The sequence below is a fragment of the Hemiscyllium ocellatum genome (assembly GCF_020745735.1).
Source record: "Hemiscyllium ocellatum isolate sHemOce1 chromosome 27 unlocalized genomic scaffold, sHemOce1.pat.X.cur. SUPER_27_unloc_27, whole genome shotgun sequence".
NCBI classification, from domain to species: domain Eukaryota; kingdom Metazoa; phylum Chordata; class Chondrichthyes; order Orectolobiformes; family Hemiscylliidae; genus Hemiscyllium; species Hemiscyllium ocellatum.
The window spans coordinates 218,432-240,540 of NW_026867495.1; the positions used below are offsets into that span (position 1 = coordinate 218,432).

The 22,109-nt window shown below is 46.8% G+C and overlaps 1 protein-coding gene across 1 annotated transcript; it reads right to left on the bottom strand.

The window, feature by feature from the left end:
- Positions 1 to 262: 262 nt before the first annotated feature.
- Positions 263 to 20,103, bottom strand: LOC132807917 (zinc finger protein 850-like). Its single transcript, XM_060821839.1, has 5 exons — positions 19,564 to 20,103; positions 19,037 to 19,526; positions 14,098 to 14,239; positions 13,256 to 13,412; positions 263 to 1,644 (listed from the first exon to the last, which is right to left on the bottom strand). Exons 1-5 carry the CDS (start codon positions 19,980 to 19,982, stop codon positions 825 to 827), a joined length of 2,028 nt encoding a protein of 675 aa, XP_060677822.1. The 5' UTR covers positions 19,983 to 20,103; the 3' UTR covers positions 263 to 824.
- Positions 20,104 to 22,109: the final 2,006 nt, after the last annotated feature.

The following is a 22,109-nucleotide window of genomic DNA, read 5'->3' on the forward strand; positions in this document are numbered from 1 at the left end:
GGTGTTGTGAGACTTTTAATCTTTGTTTCGAGCCCACACCTCCCACTGCTGCCAGTAAACCTTACAATGCTGATGAAACAATAAACCCGCACTCCTGAAAAATTTACAATTTCTCACAATTCTGCCACTCATTCACTTCTGATCCAGGACATTGGAAACTTCGTGCTGGAGGGTGACAGAAATTAGCAGCTTTAAAGCAAAAACGTGTTGGATCTCACAGCTTTCAATGAGAGTCTGAGTCAGACGGTGAATTCCGGTAACGTTTATTACAACCCTGCTTCATTACAGTTTCAATTTTTCCCAGAAAAAAAAAGTGCACGAAAAGTAGCGTTTTTTAAATAAAAAGCTCAAGGTCAAAGTGCACACACTCCCCATCCCCCACTTTCTTTACTATTGGTCAGCACCAAATTATCCCTTTGGAACTGGATCCTTGGTACAGCCTTCATCTGGAGGAAGTATTGCCTCACTCAGCAGTTTCAGCCTACACCCTGTATACAAGTTAGTTTCTCCAGCTCATATACAGGAGGGGGATGCAATCAAGAGTCAACCACACTGCTGTGGGTCTGGAGTCAGGGGTAGGCCAGACCAGGTAAAGGATGCAGCTGGAATAACTGAGTGATTCCTTTCCTGCAAAGATAGCTTCATTCTCTAAAAAAGGACATGAGTGAATAAGGTGGGGTTTTTCTTCCCCTGAAAATGGTTTCATCATTTGATTCTGAACTCCAGATTTCAATTGCACCATCTACCACGGTGGGATTCAAACCTGGGAGACCCCAGAACGGGGTTGATAGTCTAGTCAAAAATGGTACTTATCTGTCACTCCTTCAATTTCCCTGTGATGGCACGTGAACTCGTTGATGTCTCTGGAGGTCAGAGGAGCAGGTGAAGCCCTTCCTGCACTTGGAGCAGGTGAATGGCCTCTCCCCAGTGTGGATCCGCTGGTGGGTCAGCAGGTGGGAAGAGTTGGTAAATCCCTTCCCACACTCGGGGCAGGTGAATGGCCTCTCCCCAGTGTGGACCCGCTTATGCTGCCGCAAATTGCTCATATGATTGAATCCTTTCCCGCACACAGAGCAGGTGAATGGCCTTTCCCCTGTGTGGATCCGCTGGTGGTTCAGCAAGCTGGAAGAATCAATGAATCCCTTCCCACACTCGGGGCAGGTGAATGGCCTTTCCCCCATGTGGACCCGCTCGTGCTTCCTCAAGTTGCTCACACGACGGAAAGCCTTCCCGCACTCTGAGCAACCGAACGGCCTCTCCCCAGTGTGGACCCGCTGGTGGGTCAGCAGTGCAGATGAATGCGTGAACCCCTTCCTGCACACCAAGCAGGTGAAGGGCTTCTCTCCCGTGTGGACCCACTGGTGCGCCCGCAGGTTGGAAGAATTTGTGAATCCCTTCCCACACACTGAGCAGATGAACGGCTTCTCCCCGCTGTGAACACGTCTGTGAATTTCCAGCACTGAGGGGGAAGGGAATCCTTTCCCACAGTCCCCACATTTCCACGGTTTCCCCATGGGGAGTGTATTCCTTGTGTCACCTGGGTTTGAAATTACAAACAGAACTGGTACACAGTCTGTCCCCACCGTGAGGGGTGTGATTTTGATTCCCCCAAGCTGAGGAAATGGTTTGAAGCACTTTTTCCACAGTCAGCCCACTGAATCTCCCTCACTCGGGTGTCTTAGTATTCTTCCTGCCACACTAGTGTCCTGCAAAAATAAACTCACAAAATAAGTGATCACGGTCAGTACAGTTAAATAAAGATACATTGATGGCAATTCCTGTAGATTTCCAGGTGCCTGCTGATCACATTATCCAGGTCACAGAAACCTGAAAACCCTCATGCAGCCAGATAGCCTTAAGTGTGTATGGAGGAAAACTTCATTCAGGGGAGAATGACCTAGAACAAGCTGCCGACAAAGGTGCTGGATCAAGATATGAAAATAAAATGTCAAGACTGCTTGCAGAAAGAAAGCCAGTGAAGTTGCTGCTGCAAATAAGATGGGGGATGGGTCCCAGGAAAACAGTGAGGAAAGAGACTAACCCGAGAATCGTACAGTTGGGAAAGGGAGTGAATCAAACAGTCAGGGCAGGAAGGAATAATGCAGAGAACAACGTAGGACTGAAGTTATACTGTATTTATGTCAAAGCAAGAGACCTAATAGGGAAGGCAGGTGAAATCAGGGTTTATGGTCAGAAACATGGGACTGGGACATCATAGCAACTACAGAAATGTGGCTCAGGGATGGACAGCTCAATGTTCCAGGATACATATGCCACAGGAAAGATACGGGGGTGGAGGGGGGTGGCAAGAGAGGTGGGGAGTGGTGTTTTGATAAGGAATAGTATTGAGGGAGGATATTCCTGGGAATACATCCAGGGGAGTTATTTGGGTGGAACTGAGAAATAAGAAAGGGATGATCACCTTATGGGATTGTAATATAAACCTCTAATAATCAGCAGGAAATTGAGAAACAAAGTTGTAAGGAGATTTCAGTTATCTGTAAGAATAATAGGATGGTTATGGTCAGGGATTTTAACTTTCCAAACATTGACTAGGACTGCCAGCGTTCAGGGTTTAGATCAAGAGGAATTTGTTAAGCATGGACAAGACAATTTTCTGAGGCAGTATGTGGATGTTCCTACTAGAGGAGGTGCAAAACCTGACCTAAGGCAGGGCAGGTGACTGAGGTGTCAGTGCTGGACCACTTTGGGAAAGGGACAGACTGGATCTAAAAGTTGAAGTTGTAAATTGGAGGGAGGCTAATTTTGATGGTATTGGGCAAAAACTTTCAAAAGTTGATTGGAAGGCAGATATTCACAGGTGAAGGGAAGGCTGGAAAATGGGAAGCCTTCAAATATGAGATAATAAGAGTCCAGAGACAGTATGTTCCTGTTAGGGTGAAAGAAAAGGCTGGTAGGTGTAGGGAATGCTGGATGACTAGAGAAATTGAGGAGTTGGCTAACAACAAGAAGGAAGCATATGACAAGTATGGACAGGACAAATCGAATGAATCCTTAGAAGAGTATAAAGGCGGTAGGGGTATGCTTAAGAGGGAAATCAGGAGGGCAAAAAGGGGACATGAGATAGCTTTGGCAAATAGGGTTAAGGAGAATTAGAAGGGTTTTTATAAATTAAGGACAAAAGGGTAATTGGGAGAGAATACAGCCCCTGAAAGATCAACAAGGGCAGCCTATGTGTGGAGCCGGAGTAGATGAGGAAAATACTAAATGAGTATCAGTGTTTACTGTGAAGGAGGACATGGAAGATATAGAATGTGGGGACATAGATGGTGACGTCTTGAAAAATGTCCACATTACAGAGGAGGTAGAGCTGGATGTCTTGAAACACAAAAGTAGATAAATCCCCAGAAGCTAGGCAAGTGACTCTTGGGCCCCTTGCTGAGATATTTGTATCATCCTTAGTCACAGGTGAGGTGTTGGAAGACTGGAGAGTGGCTAACGTGGTGCCATTATTTAAGAACGGTGGTAAGGAGAAGCCAGGGAACTATAGACCAGCGAGCCGACATCAGTGATAGGCAAGTTGTTGGAGGGAATGCTGAGAAACAGGATTTCCATGTATTTGGAAAGGCAAGGACTAATTAGGGATAGTCAGCATGGCTTTGTGCTTAGCAAATCAATCAAACAAAGTTCCTCATGGAAGATTCGTTAGCAAGGTAAGATCTTATGAAATACAGGGAGAACTAGTCAACCGGATACTGAACTGGCTTGAAGGTAAAAGAAAGAGGGTGGTGATGGAGAGTTCCTTTTCAGACTGGAGCCTGTGACCAGTGGTGCCACAAGGATCGGTGCTGAATCCACTACTTTTTGTCATTTATAAAAATGATTTGGATGTGAACATAGTAGGTATAGTTAATAAGTTTGCAGATGACACCAAAATTGGAGATTCAGTGGACAGCGAGGAAGGTTGCCTCTGATTAAAATAGGATCTTGGGCTGAGGAGTGGCAGATGGAGTTTAATTCAGATAAATGCGAGGTGCTGCATTTTGGAATTGCAAATCAGATCAGGACTTATTCAACCTCAATGTCATGGAGATGTACAGCTTGGAAACAGACCCTTCGGTCCAACTTGCCCATGCTGACCAGATATCCAGAATTAATCTAGCTGCATTTACCAGCCCCTCTCTCTCTCTCTCGACCTTTCCTATTCAAACACCCATCCAGAGGCATTGTAAATGTTATCATTGTACCAGCCTCCATAACTTCCTCTGACAGCTCAATCAATACACGCACCACCCTCTGCATGGAACTTTACATCATTCCCCTCTCATTCTCAACCTCTGCCCTCTACTTCTGGACTCCCCGACCCCAGGAAAGAGACCTTGTCTATTTACCCTATCCATGCCCCTCATGAATTTACAGGAAGATCACCCCTCAGCCTCTAACACTCCAGGGAAAACAGCCCAATCTATTCAGCCCCTTCCTGTAGCTCAAACCCTCCAACCCCGGAAACGTCCTTGTGAAGCTTTTCTGAACCGTTCCATCCTTGATATTCAAACACTAATTTTACACAGAGGGTGGTTCATGTGTGGAATGAACTTCCTGAGGCAGTGGTGGATGCCGGTAGAATTTAAAGACATTTATTTCAGTATATGAATAAGAAAGGTTTTGAGGGATACAGTCGAAGAGCAGGCAGGAGAGACTGGTTTAATGTGGGATTATGGTTGGCATGGTCTGGTTGGACTGAAGGTCTGTTCCATGCTGTATGACTATGGCAGGCTTTTAGTTCTTGACAGTGGAGTCACAGGTAGACAGGACAGTGAAGGTGGTGTTTGGTACACTTCACAGGACATTGGTTAGGCCACTTTTGTAGTATTGCATGCAATTCTGTTACCAGTGATCCCACCCTGACACGCCATGCACCAGAGATAATGACTAAAATTGACTGGGTCACAATAAAATCATAAAACCCCTACAGTGCACAAAAAGGCTATTTAGTCCATTGAATGCATTGGGTATAGGAATTGGGAGGTCATGATGCAGCTGTACAGGACATTGGTTAGGCTACTTTTGGAATATTGCATTCGATTTTGGTCTCCCTGTTATTGGGTAGGAAGGATGTTGTGGAACTTGAAAGAATGCAGGACAGATTGATAAGGATGTCGCCAAGGTTGGAGGGTTTGTGGTATAAAGAGAGGCTGAATAATATGGGGCTGTTTCCCTGGAGCATCAGAGGCAGAGGGATAACCTTGTCAAGGTTTATAAAATCATGTGGGGCATGAATGGAATAAATAGGGAAGCACATTTCCCCAGGGTGGGGGTCTCCAAAACCAGAGGGTTTAGGGTGGGAGGGGAAAGATTTAAAAGTGACCCAAGGGTCAATGTTTTCACACAGAGGGTGGTGCGTTTATGCACTGAGCTGCCAGAGGAAGTGGTCAGTACAATTACATTTAAAAGGCATCTAGATGGGTAAGTGAATAGGAAGGCTTTGGAGGGATAACAGCCAAATGCTGGCAAATGGACCTAGATTTACATAGGATATCTTGTCTGCAAGGATGTGTTGGATCGCAAAGTCTATTTCCATGCTGTATGTTTCCATGTCTATTTGATAACACGTGCTTTATTTCTGTTGATGCAAATATTTTTTTCAATCATGCCTGGGTGGTAATACTTAGAGTCATAGAGATGTACAGCATGGAAACAGACCCTTCGGTCCAACCTGTCCATGCCGACCAGATATCCCAACACAAGCTAGTCCCACCTGCCAGCACCTGGCATAGATGTAAGGGAGCGAGAATTCCTCAATTAGGGCACTATAATAACCCTGGGAGACACCAATTTCTGGTTTACGTCCTAACGAACAAACATTAAGTACAAGCACCTATTTATTCTCAATTTTGTTTCATTTTTCTTGTTTTATTCCCTGCTATGATGATTTTCTGTCTGGATGGTTGACAGGCTGGGAGATTGTGGGTTGGGCCTTGATTGACTGAATGTTTTATTGTTCCGGAAGGTGTAAAAGGTTTCAGCAGAAACCCTGCAGAGCTGAGAACAGACCGACATTTTACTCTGTGGAAACAGGGAGATCAACAGACGACAGAAATCAGGACCTGAAATCCGAGCTGACACCAGACTACCGTGTTATCAGTGCTTTGATTGGCAGTGCCTCTACCTTTACCTAGCTTCTCATTTGACTAGAATGCCACGTATCCCTTCAATATTCAGGATCCAATCCTTGGCACCCTGAAGCCATGTCTCTGTAAGGAGTCTTAGATCATAATTATTCTGTTCGATGTGTGCAGTCTATTCATTCACTTTTGTTATGATGCAGCACACCTTCAGACACACAGTCTTCAGTTTCAATTTTTGTGATCTTTAGAATCCAGCTTTGATTGCTGGTACATTTACTCTCCTTGTCCCTTTCTACCGTTCTCTGATGTTCATTTTCACATCACAACATTGTTCACCTGCCTTGATTTGGATTGGCCATGCTAAATTGCCCAGGGATGTGCAGGTTGGCTGGGTTAGCCATGGGAAATGCAGGGTTATAGTTTCATAGTAATAGAAGCAGGAGTAGGCCATTTGGCCTGTCGAGCCTGCTCTGTCATTCATTAAGATCACGGCTGATCTATCCATCATCTCAGCTCCTCCTACCTGCATTATCCCAACTATCTTTAAATCCCCACCATGCAAATACCTACTCACCTGTGTCTTGAATATTCTTAGTGAAGCTGTCTCTACCAGTTCCATAGGCAGAGAATTTCATGGAGTCACTATAGTGAATATAGCCCACACCTCTCACTGCTGCCAGTAATGATTAGATTAGACTACTTACAATGTGGAAACAGGCCCTTTGGCCCAACAAGTCCACACTGACCCTCCAAAGAGCAATACAATGCTGATGAAACAATGTAATTCTTGCAGTACTGAAACCCGTGAGGCTTCTAACGATACCAGTTACTGACTCACTGCTCCTTCTGATGCACAGCATTTTAAATACAATGTTGAAGGCTGAATGAAATGAGCAGTTTAACTCAAAAATCCACCTAACCCTTCACTAGGCTCCCCGCTCAGCTTACTGTTGGTAAACCTTAAACCACTTCATTCCCACAGTGCAATGATTTCATTGTAACTTCCGAGTCCAGTAAAGGCAAAACATCTTTGAAAGCTGCTCTCAAAGTTCAGTCTTCACAATCACACTTCTGCTTTCACGGAAGATGATTAGAGTCATACAGCACAGAAACTGAGCCCTCAGTCCAATTCATCCATGCCGGCCAGATATCCTAAAATAATCTAGTCCCATTTGCCAGCATTTGGCCTGTATCCCTCTAAAGCCTTCTCATTCACGTACCCATCCAGATGCCTTTTAAATGTTGTAATTGTAGCAGCCTCCATCACTTTCTCTGGCAGCTCATTCCAAACATGCACTACCCTCTGTGTGAAAAAGTTGCCCCTCGGGTCCGTTTTAAATTTCTCTTCCCTCACGTGAAACTTATGCCTTTCAGTTTTGGATTCCCCTGCCATGGGGAAAAGATTTTGGCTATTCACCCTATCCATACCCCTTATAAAATTCTGTAAGGTCACCCCCTCAGCCTCTGATGCTGCAGGGAAATTATCCCTGGCCTATTCAGCATCTCCCTTTAGCTCTAACCCTCCAACTCTGCCAACATCCTTGTAAATTTTGTCTGAACTCTTTCAAGTTTCACAACATTGTTCCATAGGAGGGGGCCCAGAATTGTGCACACTATTCCAAAAGTGGCCATGACAATGACCTCCCACCTCCTGTACTCAGTGCTCTGACCAGTAAAGGAAAATGTACCAAATGCCTTCTTCACTATCATGTCTCCCTGCAATTCCACTTTCAAGGAACTAGAACCTGCAAGGTCTCTTTGTTTAGCAACACTCCCCATTAACTGTGTAAGTCATGCCCTGAGTTGCCTTACAAAATGCAACACCTCGTATTTATCTAAATTAAACTCATTCTGCCACTCCTTGGCCCATCAGCCCATCTTATCAATTCTAATTTATATTGAATTTTCTTTCCTCTCTCACCCCGAAAAGCTGAAAAATCTCCATCCATTCTGACTTTGCTGAACGTAATTCCTGCTGTACCTCATCCTGAAGGGTCTGGTTCATGCTGATCAACAGGCCCTCACTCGGGAGAGGGTGGGTGGAATCTAGTTGAAACAGACAGAATACTGAACGGCCTGGACAGAGTGCACATGGGGAAGATTCCATAGATTAGATTACTTACAGTGGGAAACAGCCCTTAGAATAAACAAGTCCACACCGACCCGCCGAAGAGAAATCAACCCAGCCCATAGTGGTACATATGGAAGTTACCTGCTACACTAAGGCAATTTGGACGCCAATTCACCTGACCCGTACATTTTGGACTGTGGGAGGTTCCGGAGCACCGGAGGAAACCCACGCAGACACGGGGAGAACGTGCAAACTTGACACAGTCACCGCCATGATGGGAATGGCAACCCAGGTCCCTGGCGCTGTGAGGCAGCAGTGCTAACCACTGTGCCACCGTGCCGCCACACTGTGCACTACACAAGATGTTTCCATTGGTAGGAGAGGACTAGCACCTGAGGGCACAGCATTAGAATAAAAGGAAGACCTTTTAGACAAAGATACAGAGAAATCATTTCAGCCAGAGAGGGTGAACATGTGGAAGTCACTGCTACAGAAAGCTGTGGACGCTCGTCACTGAGTATATTTAAGATGGAGGTAGATAGGTTCTTGAGTATAAGGGGGATATTGAGGGTTAGGGAGAAAGTGGGAGAATGGGATTGAGAAACTTACCAGCCATGATTTAATGGCAGAGCAGCCCCGATCGCTGAGACATCTAATTTATTTTCCTCTGTTTTATGTGTTTGCTTTCCTGGACATGAAGAATTGGGAGCAGGAACAGGCTGTTCAGCCTGTTGAGGATGTACCAACATAAGTGGATATGAAGATACCACACCGAGGTGGATAAGCTGGAAAAAATCAGTGCAGGACTTATACACTTTATGGTAAGGTCCTGGGGAGGGTTGCTGAACAAAGAGACCTTGGACTGCAGTTCATAGTTCCTTAAAGGTAAAGCCACAGATAGATAGGATAGTGAAGGCAGTATTTGGTATGCTGTCCTTTCTTGGTTAGAGCATTGAGTAAAAGTGTTGGGAGGTGATGTTGCATCTGTACAGGACATTGGTGAGGCCACATTTGAAATATTGCGTGCAACTCTGGTCTTCTTACCGTCAGAAGGATGTTGTGAAACTTGAAAGGGTTCAGAAAAGATTCACCAGGATGTTACCAGGTTTGAAAGATTTGAGCTCTTGGGTGAGGCTAAATAGGCTGGGGCTGTTTTCCTTGGAGTGTCAGAGGCTGAGGGGTGACCTTACAGAGGGGCATGGAGAGGGCAAATAGACAAAGTCTTCTCTGTGAGGTGGGGAGTCCAGAACTAAAAGTTTAGGGTGAGAGGGGAAAGACATAATAGGGAGCTAAGGGGGGCTTTTTCACAAGAGAGTGGTGCGTGTATGGAATGACCAGCCAGAGGAAGTGGTGGAGGCTGGTATAATTACAGCATTTAAAAGGCATCTGGATTGGTCTATAAATAGGAAGGGTTTAAAGGGGTATGGACCAAGTGCTGGCGAATAGGACTAGATTAGGATAATTGATCAGCATGGACTAGTCTGTTTCTGTAACCAAACTATACTGGTCTTAAAACCATTTTTTTTTGCCTTCCCCATAACCATCCACTTTGTTGTTCAAAAATCAGATGAACTCAGTCTTGGACGTATTCAATGACGCCCTAACTGCAGGAAGGCGTCCCCACCTCTCAGCTCAATTCCACTTGCTAATACACCACTTGCCTTGCTGATTGCTTGCTGCATCTGTCTGACAACTGGCAGTGACTGGTGCAGAATGACATCTACATCTGTACATTTACACATCATTTCTGATAAAAGGTTCCTGCATTTGCCCTGTGTTTTTCAATTGAGACACAGAACTGAACTAACTTTCCCAGAACCTGTCCCCTCCCTGGATTCACTCCATTTCGCTTCAGTTTCTGCAAGTCAGCAGCTGAACCCGGAATGGAAAATGGGGTGAGAAAAGAGAGCACAATACTCACAGATGTTGGACAGAGGAAGAAAGCTGCAGTCTGGGCTGAAGCTCAATCTTAACTCAGAGAGAGAGAGAAAGGCAGCACCAACCCCAGAAGCACATGATCCAACTTCCGCATCCAGTCTATGGGTTTTCTGTGATTGGCAGGAGGACCAGTCCCCATCCGGTCCTCCAGAGCGTCCCATTGGTTCACCAAAACAAGACCGTGGGGCGTTTCCCCGTGCCGCATGAGCAACACGCGGAGTGGTTGCTGACACCGAGTAGCATGCGCAGTATGGAGATGCTGGTTATTACTGACAGAGTTTCAAAGTTAAAAATCACACAATGCCAAGTTATAGTCCAACCGTTTATTTACTTATTTCCAATTTATTTGGAATCACTAGCTTTCGAAGCGCTGCTTCTTCATAGGATGGTTGTGGAGCAGAATCATAACACACAGACTCTTTAGCAACAGGATTGCAGAGTCATGGGATGTAATATTAAACAAATGTAGCTTACTTCTATCATCTTTTAGAATGACCATGTTCGTTTTGATTCCTTCATATGTAAATCCCAAAACTTTTTAAAAGTTATGTTCTCAAGATAGGTTTTCACAATAGGTGTCATCTCAATCAGATAATGCATTGAAGGTGTTAAGTTAAAGTCTGTCTGTGTCCCAATGTTACATCAGACTGATTCTATTTCTAAAGTGGGAGCTACAGCGTTTTTGAGCAAAATAAAATGTAATTCTGCAAGTACAAATTCAACCCACAAACTTATGTGTGTGTGTACAGGCGAAACCAAGTGATTGTGTCTGTGTCTGTGTGTGAGTGTAATGGGGTATAAGGCTGTGAGAGGGTTGTGTATGTGAGCATTTGAGAGAGTGGATGTGTATGAGAGAGGGTCTGCATGAGTGTGTTGGTGTGGAGGAGCATGTGTTTGTGTGAATGCGTGCTTGTGTGCGAGTATGTGTGGGAGAGTGTTTAGTGTAGTGGGGTCACCTGTAGTGTGACATGAACCCAAAGTCCTAGTTGAGGCCATCCCCATAGGTACCAAACTTGGCTATCAGCCTCTGCCCAGCCACTTTCCATTGTTGCCTGTCCTGAAGTCTGCCTTGGAGGATGGTCACCCTGAAGGTCCGAGGCTGAATGTCCTGGACTGCTGTAGTGTTCCCCGACTGGGAGGGAACATTCCTGGCTGATGATTGTGCAGTGTCCATTCATCCGTTACTGTAGCCTCCACTCGGTCTCGCCAAGATACCATGCCTCAGGGCATCATTGCCTGCAGAGTATGAGATAAACAATGCTGGCTGAGTCACGTGAGTACCTGCCATACTCATGGTGGGTGGTGTCCCCACGTGTAATGATGGCAATCGTATCGTCACTCTAACACGTCTTGCATCGTCTGCCATGACAGGGTTGTATCATGTTGCCCTGAAGGCCAGGCAGTTTGCTGTGAACAATGATCTGTTTAAGGTTTGGCGGTTGTTTGAAGTCGAGAAGTGGAGGTATGGGGAAGGACTTGGCGAGGTGCTCATCCGCATCAGTACTATGTCGCAGGCTGCAAAGAACATGACATAGTGTTTCGGCTCCCAAGTAGGACTGGACAACAAAGAGAACCATATTGGTTGCAGCTCATGTCTGTCTCCTAAGGAGATCATTACAGTTTCTCGCTGTGGCAGTTGATGAGTTGAGCATTGTACCCCGTTCTTATGAGAGCATGCTTGTGTACTTCCAAGTGTCTGTCACGTTCCTCCTCACCTGAACAGATCCTGTGTATGTGAAGGGCTTGTCCATAGAGGATGGTTATTTAATATGTTTCACTAGAGAAGTGTAGCACTGTCAGGTTATCCGTGGGTTTGTGGTACAGAGAAGTGCTGAGATACCCATCCTTGATAGAGACGCATGTGTCCAAAAATGAGACAGATATGAAAGAGTAGTCCATGGTGAGTGTGATGGTGGGATGAAACTTGTTAATATCAGTGTCGTTAGTTCAGTGACTCCTCGCCATGGGTCCAGAGGAAGAAAGATCATCAATATATCTGGTGTATAGTGTTGGTTGGAGGTCCTGTGCAGGAAAGAAAGACATAAGACTATGGGGTGAATTTGCATTTGCAGAATTATATTTGTAGATACATTCTATTTTGCTCAAAAAGTGCACAGTTTGTAGGCAATCACTCCATGTAATATTTTATAAATGCCTACTTTGGAAATAGAACCAGTCTGACTCAAGACAGGCTCAAACCTCACACCTTTCATGCATTGTCTGAGCTGAGATGTCACCTCTTTTTATAAAAACTTCAGTTATCTTGAGACTGTGACTTAAAAGAAGTTCTGGGATTTATATATTAATGAACTGAAATCTGAAACCCATTCTAAGATGAAACACTTCAAAGGTTTGTTCAATATATCATTCAGTCCTTTTGCTACAAATACTCTGTCTTATGATCCTGCTCCACAGCTACCCAATGAAGGAGCAGCGCTCCAAAAGCTAGTGCTTCCAAATAAACCTGTTGGACTATAACTTGGTGTTGTGTGATTTTTAACTTTGTTTCTAATGAAAACAGCCCACACCTCCCACTGGTGTCAGTAAACTTTACAATGCTGAGGAAATGATGAACCTGCAGTTCTGAAAAATGAACAATTTCGAATAATACGAGCTACACATTGACTGCTCCTTCAATTAGAAACCTCACACTGGAGATTGAAAGAAACGAGCAGCTTTCAAAGAAAAACCTGCTGGATCTCATAGCCTTCCACGTCTGAGTCCTTCGGTAAGTTCAGGTAACCTTTATCGTGGCAAAAGTGAGGATTGCAGATGCTAGAGATCAGAGTTTAGATTAGAGTGGTGCTAGAAAAGCACAGCAGGTCAGGCAGCATCTGAGGAGCATGAAAATCGACATTTGGGCAAAAGCCCTTCATCAGGAATCAGCTTTTGCCTGGAATGTCGATTTTCCTGCTCCTCAGATGCTGCCTAACTTTTATTGTGACCCACTTTGTTACAGCTTCAGATCTCCCCAGCAAATAGGCATAGAAAAAGTAGCTTATTTGCATTTTTAACAGCTCAAGGTCAAAGCGTACACATTCCCCTGCACCCCACTTCCTTCACTGTTGGTCAGCTGAGTTGTCCCTTTGTAATTGGATCCTTGGTACAGCCGTAACCCGGAGGAAGTATTGCTTCACTCAGCAATTGCAACCCATACCTTGTCTCCAAGTAAGATTCTCCCCGCTCATTTGCCGAGGGGCTGTCGAGAGTCAACCAGGCTGCTGTGGGTCTGGAGTCACTTGTAGACCAGACCAGGTAAAGCCTGCAGCTGGGATGACTGAGTGATTCCTTTCCCACAACAGCAGTTTCCTTCCCTAAAACATGAGTGAATCAGATAGGGATGTTTTTCTCATCATGAGGTTCTGAACTCCAGGTTTCTGACTGACTTCCAACTCCACCATCTGCTATTCAAACCAGGAGTCCCCAGAACTGAGTTACTAATGCAGTCGATAATGGCATTCGGCTGAAGCTCCTTCAATGGCAGGTGAACTCACTGGTGTCTCTGCAGGTGGGAGGAGCGGGTGAAGCCCTTCCTGCACGGTGAGCAAGTGAATGGCCTCTCTCCGGTGTGGACCCGCTGGTGGGCCAGCAGTGTAGATGACCGAGTGAACTCCCTCCCGCACATGGAGCACTTGAACGGCATCTCTTCCACATGGACCCGCTGGTGTGTCTGCAGATGGCCCATCTCACTAAATCCCTGTCTGCACACGGAGCAGGTGAACAGCCTCTCCCCTCTTCCCCATGTGAACGCGTCTGTGGGGTTCCAGCATCGATAGGAAAGGGCATCTTCTCCCACAGTACCAACATTTCCACATGGGGGGAAGCTTTCCTTGTCTCACTCTGTGTTTCAAATTACAAACGGAAAGGGTACACAGTCTCTCCCCACCGTGAGGGGTGAGATTTTGATCCTCCAAGCTGAGTAAATGGTATGAAGCACTTTTCACAGTCAGCGCACTGAATCTCCCTCACTCGGGTGTCTCAGTATTCTTCCTGCCACACCAGTGTCCAAAATTTTCAAGCAAACAAAAGCAAACATGTCTTCTCGATGTGAATGGCTGCTGATATTAAAGTCCCAGTGAATCAAGTGGCTCTGCCAGAAGTTGATGTGTCTTTTGGTTTCAGATTTCTTCCCCATGTCTTCCTGCAAATAAAATCACAAAATAATTGATCACAGTCAGTCCAGTCAAATGAACATAACATCGGTGACAATTCCTGTAGATTGCCAGATACCTGCTGATCATATATTATCCATGACACAAACTCCGAAAACCCTCACGCAGCCAGGTAGCGTGAAGTATATATTAAGAGGAAAACTTCATTTAGGTGACAATGACCTGGAACAACCTTCCTACAAAGGGGCTGGAAATGGAGCGAGTCAAGGTTTTGAAAATGACATGTCAAGGATCCTTCAGAAAAGAAAGCCAGTAAAGTTGCTGAATGACTTCCTGCTGACCTATTAAATAAAAATTATTACAAGAAATACAGGATGTAATTCCATTACAACATTAGAAGGTGAACATTCATAGCCATGCAGCCTAGTACAACAGTGAATATCAGATATACACTATATGAAGCAATCATAAAATCCCTGCAGTGCAGAAAAAGGCCATTTGGCCCATTGAATCCATTGGGTGTAGGAGTTGGGAGGTCATGTGCAGCTGTCTAGGACACTGGTTAGGCCACTTTTGAAATATTGCATTTGATTCTGGTTTCCCTGCGATAGGACAGGAAGGATGTTGTAAAACTTGAAAGGGTGAAGGACAGATTGATAAGGATGTCGCCAGTGTTGGTTAATTTGTGATATAAGGAGAGGCTGAATAGGATGGGGCTGTTGCCCCTGGAGTGTCGGAGGCTGAGGGTGACCGGATAGAGGTTCATACAATCCTGAAGGGTGGATAGAGTAAATAGGCCAGAGTGGTGGTGGAGGCTGGTACAATTACAGCATTTAAAAGGCACCTGGATGGGTGTGTGAATAGGAAGGGTTTGGAGGGATATGGGCCAAATGCTGGCAAATGGGTCACTAGATTTATATAGGATAGCATGGATGTGTTGGATCAAAAAGTCTATTTCCGTGTTGTATATTTCTATGTCTATTTGATAACAGACGTTTTATTTCTGTTGATGAAAGTATTGTTATAAGTCATAGCTGGGTACTAATACTTAGATGTAAGGGAGTGGGAATTCCACAAGTAGGGCACGATAAGAATCCTGGGAGACTCCAATTCTGGTTTACTATCTAATGAACAACCTTTAAGCATGAGCACCAATGTGCATTTATGTCTAATTTGTTTCATTTTTCTTGTTTTACCCTGCTATTGTTAAAGTACAGATTTGACACGGCCTAGGGAAGCCCTTATGGACTCAGACCCGTAAGCCTCTCTTTCTTGGTTCGTCCCAAAGATCGTACTCTTTGGAAGTCTGGAATAAAAACCTCTTACAGACAGTTTAGTTTAATCTTAGTCATCCCCTTTATTCACTAGTAGCATCACTGTTACAATGTAACACTGATACCCATACGCTAAACTAACTAGGTTCTAATAACCTAGAAGTGTAGGGTAGCAGCTCTTCAAGTGCCCCAGCAGGCTACTCCAATGTACTGATACAAAGTGGCTTCCTTTATACAAAAGTTTATAAAAACATTGCATGTTCTTAATTAGACAGATAACAGTGAAAGACAATAATTCATAAGGAAGAGAAGTTAATTGACAGATCTGTGTGTGCTTGACTGATCACTCCTACAGGCCTTGAGCTATCCATCAGGTGGGAAAAACCTACCCAACTGAGTTAGGTGTCTGGTGCCGAGATAAGTTCCTATAAAGAAGTGCCAGTCTAAACTAAGTGGGAGATGTCATAAGGTAACCTTGCACAGCTCGCATGTCTGATACAATAATTTTTATTTCAAAAATATATTCATAAAATAATTTGATGGTCTGTACAGTTGGTCATGCCATACATATGTAAACATTTACATACAAAGATCAGAATTTATCATTTTTATATACAGGTCTGTACATTTTTCAATCATATGCCCATATATTGACCTGAGGCGTCAGCAGAGCCCAAATGACTGCATGGGCCCCCTGTTCTTCATTAGGCAGGCAGACGTTACACAGTGGTCTTTCCCCACGCGCCTTAGTGGCAGTTGCCCCAAGCTTCAGCGCATCCCTCAACACGTAGTCCTGGACCTTGGAATGTGCCAGTCTGCAACACTCAGTCGGGGTCAACTCCTTCAGCTGGAAGATCAACAGGTTTCAGACCACCCAGAGAGCGTCCTTCACCAAGTTGATGATCCTCCAGGCACAGCTGATATTTGTCTCGGTGTGCGTCCCGGGGAACAGGCCGTAGTGCACGGAGTCCCGCGTCACGGCGCTGCTCGGAACGAACCTCGACAAACACCACTTGCATTCCTCTCCAGACTTCATCTGCGTAGGCACATTCCAGAAGGAGGTGTGTGACAGTCTCGTTCCACCCCTGCAGCCGCTTCGAGGGCAGCGTGCGGTGCGGCAGAGAGTCCGGGCGTGCATAAAGGATCTCACAGGTAGAGCCCTTCTCACCACCAGCCAAGCCATGTCTTGGTGCTGTTGGAAAGTTCTGGCGATGAGGCATTCTGCCAAATGGCTTTGACAGTCTGCTCAGGGAACCGCTCGATAGGATCCGCCCTCTCCTTTTCCAAAGGGTCTCAGGGACACTACGTGCTGACCACTTCCTGATGGACTTGTGGTCAAAGGTGTTTTTCTTCATAAACTTCTCCACGAAGGACAGGTGATACGGAACGGTCCAACTACTCGGAGCGTTCCGCGGCAGCGAGGCCAGGCCCATCCTTCGCAACACCGGGGACAGGTAGAACCTGAGTACATAGTGACACTTGGTGTTTGCGTACCGGGGATCCACGCACAGCTTGATGCAGCCACACACAAAGGTGGCCATCAGGGTGAGGGTGGCATTGGGTGTATTTTTTCCCCCGTTGCCCAGATCTTTGTACAGCGAGTCCCTTCAGACCCAGTCCATCTTTGATCTCCATATAAACTGGAAGATGGCCCGGGTGACTGCAGCGGCACAGATTCTGGGAATAGGCCAGATCTGTGCCATGTATAATAGCAATGACAGTGCCTCACACCTGATGACCAGGTTTTTTTCCGTGATGGAGAGCGACCGTAGCTTCCATCTGCCCAGTTTCTGCCTCACTTTGCTGATACGCTCCTCCCAAGACTTGGCACGCGCCCCAGCCCCCCGAAACAAATACCCAGCACCTTCAGGTGGTCGGTCCTGACGGTGAAGGGGATCGAGCATTGGTCGGCCCAGTTCCTGAAGAGCATGGCCTCGCTCTTGCCTCGGTTTACCTTGGCCCTCGAGGCCCATTCGAACTGGTCACAAATGCACATGAGTCTGCGCACGGACAACGGATCCGAGCAGAAAATGGCAACGTCATCCATGTACAGGGAGGCCTTAACCTGCAGGCCCCCGCTGCCAGGAATAGTCACCCCTCTCAGGCTTGCATCCTTCCTGATAGACTTGGCAAATGGCTCTATGCAGCACACAAACAAGGCAGGAGAGAGAGGGCAGCCCTGCCTGACTCCAGATCGGACTGGGAAGGATTCCCAGCCATTGATTGAGACTGCACTGATGATGTTGGTGTAGAGCAGTCTGATCCAATTGCAGATTCCCTCCCCAAAGCCCATTTTGGAGAGAACATCTTTCATATACCTGTGTGATATCCTGTCAAAGGCTTTCTCCTGGTCCAGGCTGATCAGGCAGTGTCCAACCCTCTGTCCTGCTTGTAGGCGATCGTATTCCTGAGGAGTGCGATACTCTCAGTGATCTTCCTGCCTGGCACAGCACAGGTTTGGTCAGGGTGAATCACCGACCCCAGAGCAGACCTGACCCGGTTGGCGATTACCTTTGACAGGATTTTGTAATCCGCATTCAACAGTGAAATTGGTCTCCAATTTTTGAGTTCCTCCCTCTCCCCCTTCCGCTTGTAGATGAAGGTGATGATGCCTTTCCTCATGGATTCACTCATGGTACCTGCTCGAAGCATACTGACATACACCTCCGCAGGTCCTGGCCAATCAAGTCCCACAGAGCGGAATAGAGCTCGACCGGTAAGCCGTAGCTTCGGGAGTTTTATTCTTTTCGAAGGACTCGAGGGCCTTGGTCAGCTCGTCCAGAGAGTTCAGGTTACCTTCATTGCAACCCAACTTTGTTACAGCTCCAGATCACCTCAGCAAAAAGGTGTTGAAAAAGTAGCTGCTTTTTAAACAGCTCAAGATCAAAGCCCAACCCCCCACTTTCTTTACTATTGGTTACCACTGACTTGTCCCTTTGTAATTGGATCTTTGTTACAGCCTTAACCCGGAGGAAGTATTGCCTCACTCAGCGATTTCAACCCATACCCTGTCTCCAAGTAAGTTTCTCCCCGCCCATCTGCGGGAGGGAAAGAAGTGGGAGGAAGCAGGTGGAGTCAACTACACTGCTGTAGGGCTGCAGTCACGTGTAGGCCAGACCAGGGAAAGGATGCAGCTGGGACGACTGAGTGAACCACAACAGCAGTTTCCTTCCCTAAAAAGGACGTGACTGAATCAGAATGGGGCTTCCCCCCACCCCGCTCGATGGTTTCATTGTTAGATTCTGACCTCCAGATTTCTGACCGAATTCCAAATCCGCGATCTGCTGCGGTGGGATTCAAACCTGGGAGTTCCAGAACTGGGTTGTTAGCCCAGTCCATAATGGCACTCGGCAGTCGCTCCTTCAATCCCCCTGTGATGGCACATGAACTCCTTGGTGCCTCCGCAGGGTGGCTGCCCGGGTAAAGCCCTTCCCACACTCGGGGCAGCTGAAGGAGGACCTCTCCCCGTGTGGACCCGCTGGTGCTTCACCAGGGCGGAGGAATCGCTGAAGGCCTTCCCACATTCGGGACAGCTGAAGGGCTTCTCCCCGTGTGGACACGCTGGTGCTTCAGCAGGTCGGAGGAATTGCTAAAGGCCTTCCCACACTCGGGGCAGGGGAATGGCTTCTTCCCTGTGTGGACCCGTTGGTGCTTCAGTAGGGTGGAGGAATCGCTGAAGGCATTTCCGCACTCGGGGCAGCTGAAGGGCCTCTCCCCGGTGTGGACCCGCTGGTGCGTGCGCAAGTTGCCCTTCTGAGTGAATCCCTTCCCACACTCAGGGCAGCAGAAAGGCTTCTCACCGATGTGGATCCGCTGGTGGATCAGCAGGACGGACATCTGGGTAAAGCCCTTCCCACACTCGGGGCAGCTGAAGGGCCTCTCCCCTGTGTGGACCCGCTGGTGCTTCAGCAGGGTGGAGGAATTGCTGAAGAGCTTGCCGCACTCTGTGCAGGGGAACGGCCTCTCCTGTGTGTGGACCCACTTGTGGGTCTGAAGGGAAGAGGAATCGTTGAAGGCCTTCCCACACTCGGGGCAGCTGAAAGGCTTCTCCCAGTGTGGACCCGCTGGTGCATCGCAACTTGCCCTCCTGAGTGAATCCCTTCCTGCATTCGGAACAAGTGAATGGCCTCTCCCCAGTGTGGACCCGCCAGTGGGTCAGGAGGGTGGAGGAGGTGCTGAAGGCCTTCCCACACACAGTGCAGGAGAACGGCCTCTCCCCCGTGTGGACCCGTCGGTGGGTCTGCAGGTCAGAAGAATAACTGAAGTCCTTCCCACAATCGGGGCAGCTGAAGGGCCTCTCCCCTGTGTGGACCCACCGGTGCCTCATAAGGGCAGAGGAATTGCTGAAGGCCTTCCCACACTTGGGGCAGATGAATGGCCTCTCTCCGGTGTGACTGCGCCGATGAATCTCCAGGGCAGATGGAGCACGGAAGCCTTTCCCGCAGTCACCACACTTCCACGATTCCTCCTCGGGGTGGGATTCCTCAGGTTTCTCCATGGCCGAAGCTCCAGCTGTACACAAATGCGTGTAGAGCCCCTCCTCACCGTGAATTCCTCTTTCCAGGCCGTAGAGCTGTTTCTGGCTTCACACTCAAGTGCGCTGCAACAGTCGGGTCTCTCATCCAGTCCCGACTGATGCTGAAAACGTACTAAACAGGAACCAAAAACTTTGCTCTTCCTCATAGAATCACAGTAAAAAATTATTGCAGTCTCGATGGATTGATGACCGTCAGATATTGATGACAAAGTGAGGATTGTAGTTACTGAACAGTCCGTGCTGAAACGTGCGGTGCTGGAAGAGCACAGCTGGTCAGACAGCATCCGAAGAGCAGGAAAGTTGACGTTTTAGGCATAAGCCCTTCATCTGTTAATTTTGAAACTTCCGTCCTCAGATCGTCAAATACTCTGTAAAAAGAGATTACAAAGTCATCAGCGTCAGTCCAGGGTAGAAATTCAGAACAAGCAACTCTACTTTCAGGGAAACATTCTTTTCTTTAGATATTCCACAAAATTGAAAGCACCATCTCACTCTCTCCCCTCTGTTCTCACATTAACGTCCCTGGGAAGTGGGGGGGAAGGAGACATCAAAGCATTAACACCGACACCAGAGAGAAACTGAACATACAAACGTGGCAAACGTTAGTAAAAAGCCAGATTCATAGAGATATACAGCACAGAGACAGACCCTTCGGTCAATCTCTTCCATGCCAACCAGATACCCAAAATCAATCTAGTCCCATTTGTCAGCACTTGGTCCATATCCCTCTGAACCCTTCCTATTCAAACACCCATCCCGATGGCTTTTAAGTGCTCTAATTGTACCAGCCTCCACCATTTCCTCTGGCAGCTCATTCCTGACATGCATCACATTCTGCATGAAAAAGTTGTCCCTTAGGTCCCTTTTTAATCTTCCCCCCAACTCCGCCTTAAACCTATTACCCTCTAGTTCTGTACTTCCTATCCCAAGGAAAACCTTATCTATTTGACCCTATCCATGCCCCTCATGCTTTTATAAAAAGTTGACGTTTCAGGCATAAGCCCTCATCTGTTAATTTTGAAACTTCCCAGGACTTCAGACTCTGGCGCGATGGGAAAACAGCCCCATCCCATCCCTCCGTCCCCCTCACCCGGGTAATTCAGACACATACCTGAGTTTGCAGAGTCTGCCCCCCCCCGCCTGGAATCACTCCAGTTGCTACAATGAACAGATGTTACCCCCACTCCCCCCGGGATGAAGAGTTGCCCAGAGGGAGGGAGTTTTCACTCTGAAACTGACAGGGCCACTTCCGCGTTGTGACGTCATAGGTGAAGCGATGGGGCGGGGAAGGGCCGACAACAGCTCCGCGCACTGCGCCTGCGCAGCCCTGCAGTTTGCAACAGGGTAATCCCTTCCTTTCAGAGAATTCCCAGAGTGTGGAAGCAGGCCACTCGGCCCAAGGAGTCCATACCGACCCTCCGAAGGGTAACCCATCTCCATACCACCCTGACTAATGCACCTAACGTGCACATCATCCCTGGGCACTACGGGTAATTTAGCTTGGCCAATCCAACCTAACCTGGACAAAGTTAAAAATCAAGCACCCAACAGGTTTATTTGGAAGGACTGTGTTAACAGCGCGGCTCCTTCATCAGGTGATTGTGGAGAATAAGGTCACAAGGCACAGAATTCATGGAAAAACATTACAGCGTCATGCCATTGAAATTACATATTGAACAGACCGGGATTAAGTATTTCATCGTTTAAATGGGTTGCAGGTATCAATAATATGTAAATCCTAGAACATCCTGTCAATTACGTGTGTGCATGCATGAGGGAGAAAATTGTCTCTTTCTGTGCTGTATATCTCTGTGTCTATATGATAACAGATGCTTTATTTACGTTGGTAAAATATTGTTATAAATCATACTAATAGTTATAGTTACTATTACAAATGGGTACTAATAGTTAGATGTAAGGAGAGAGTCCTGGGAAAACTCTATTTCTGGTTTACTTCCCAATGAACAAACATTTGAGCGCAGCATGGTGGCTCAGTGGTTAGTACTGCTACCTCACAGCACTAGGGAGTTAGGTGCATTAGGTAGGGGTAAATGTAGAGGAATGGGTCTGGGTTGGTTACTCTTTGGA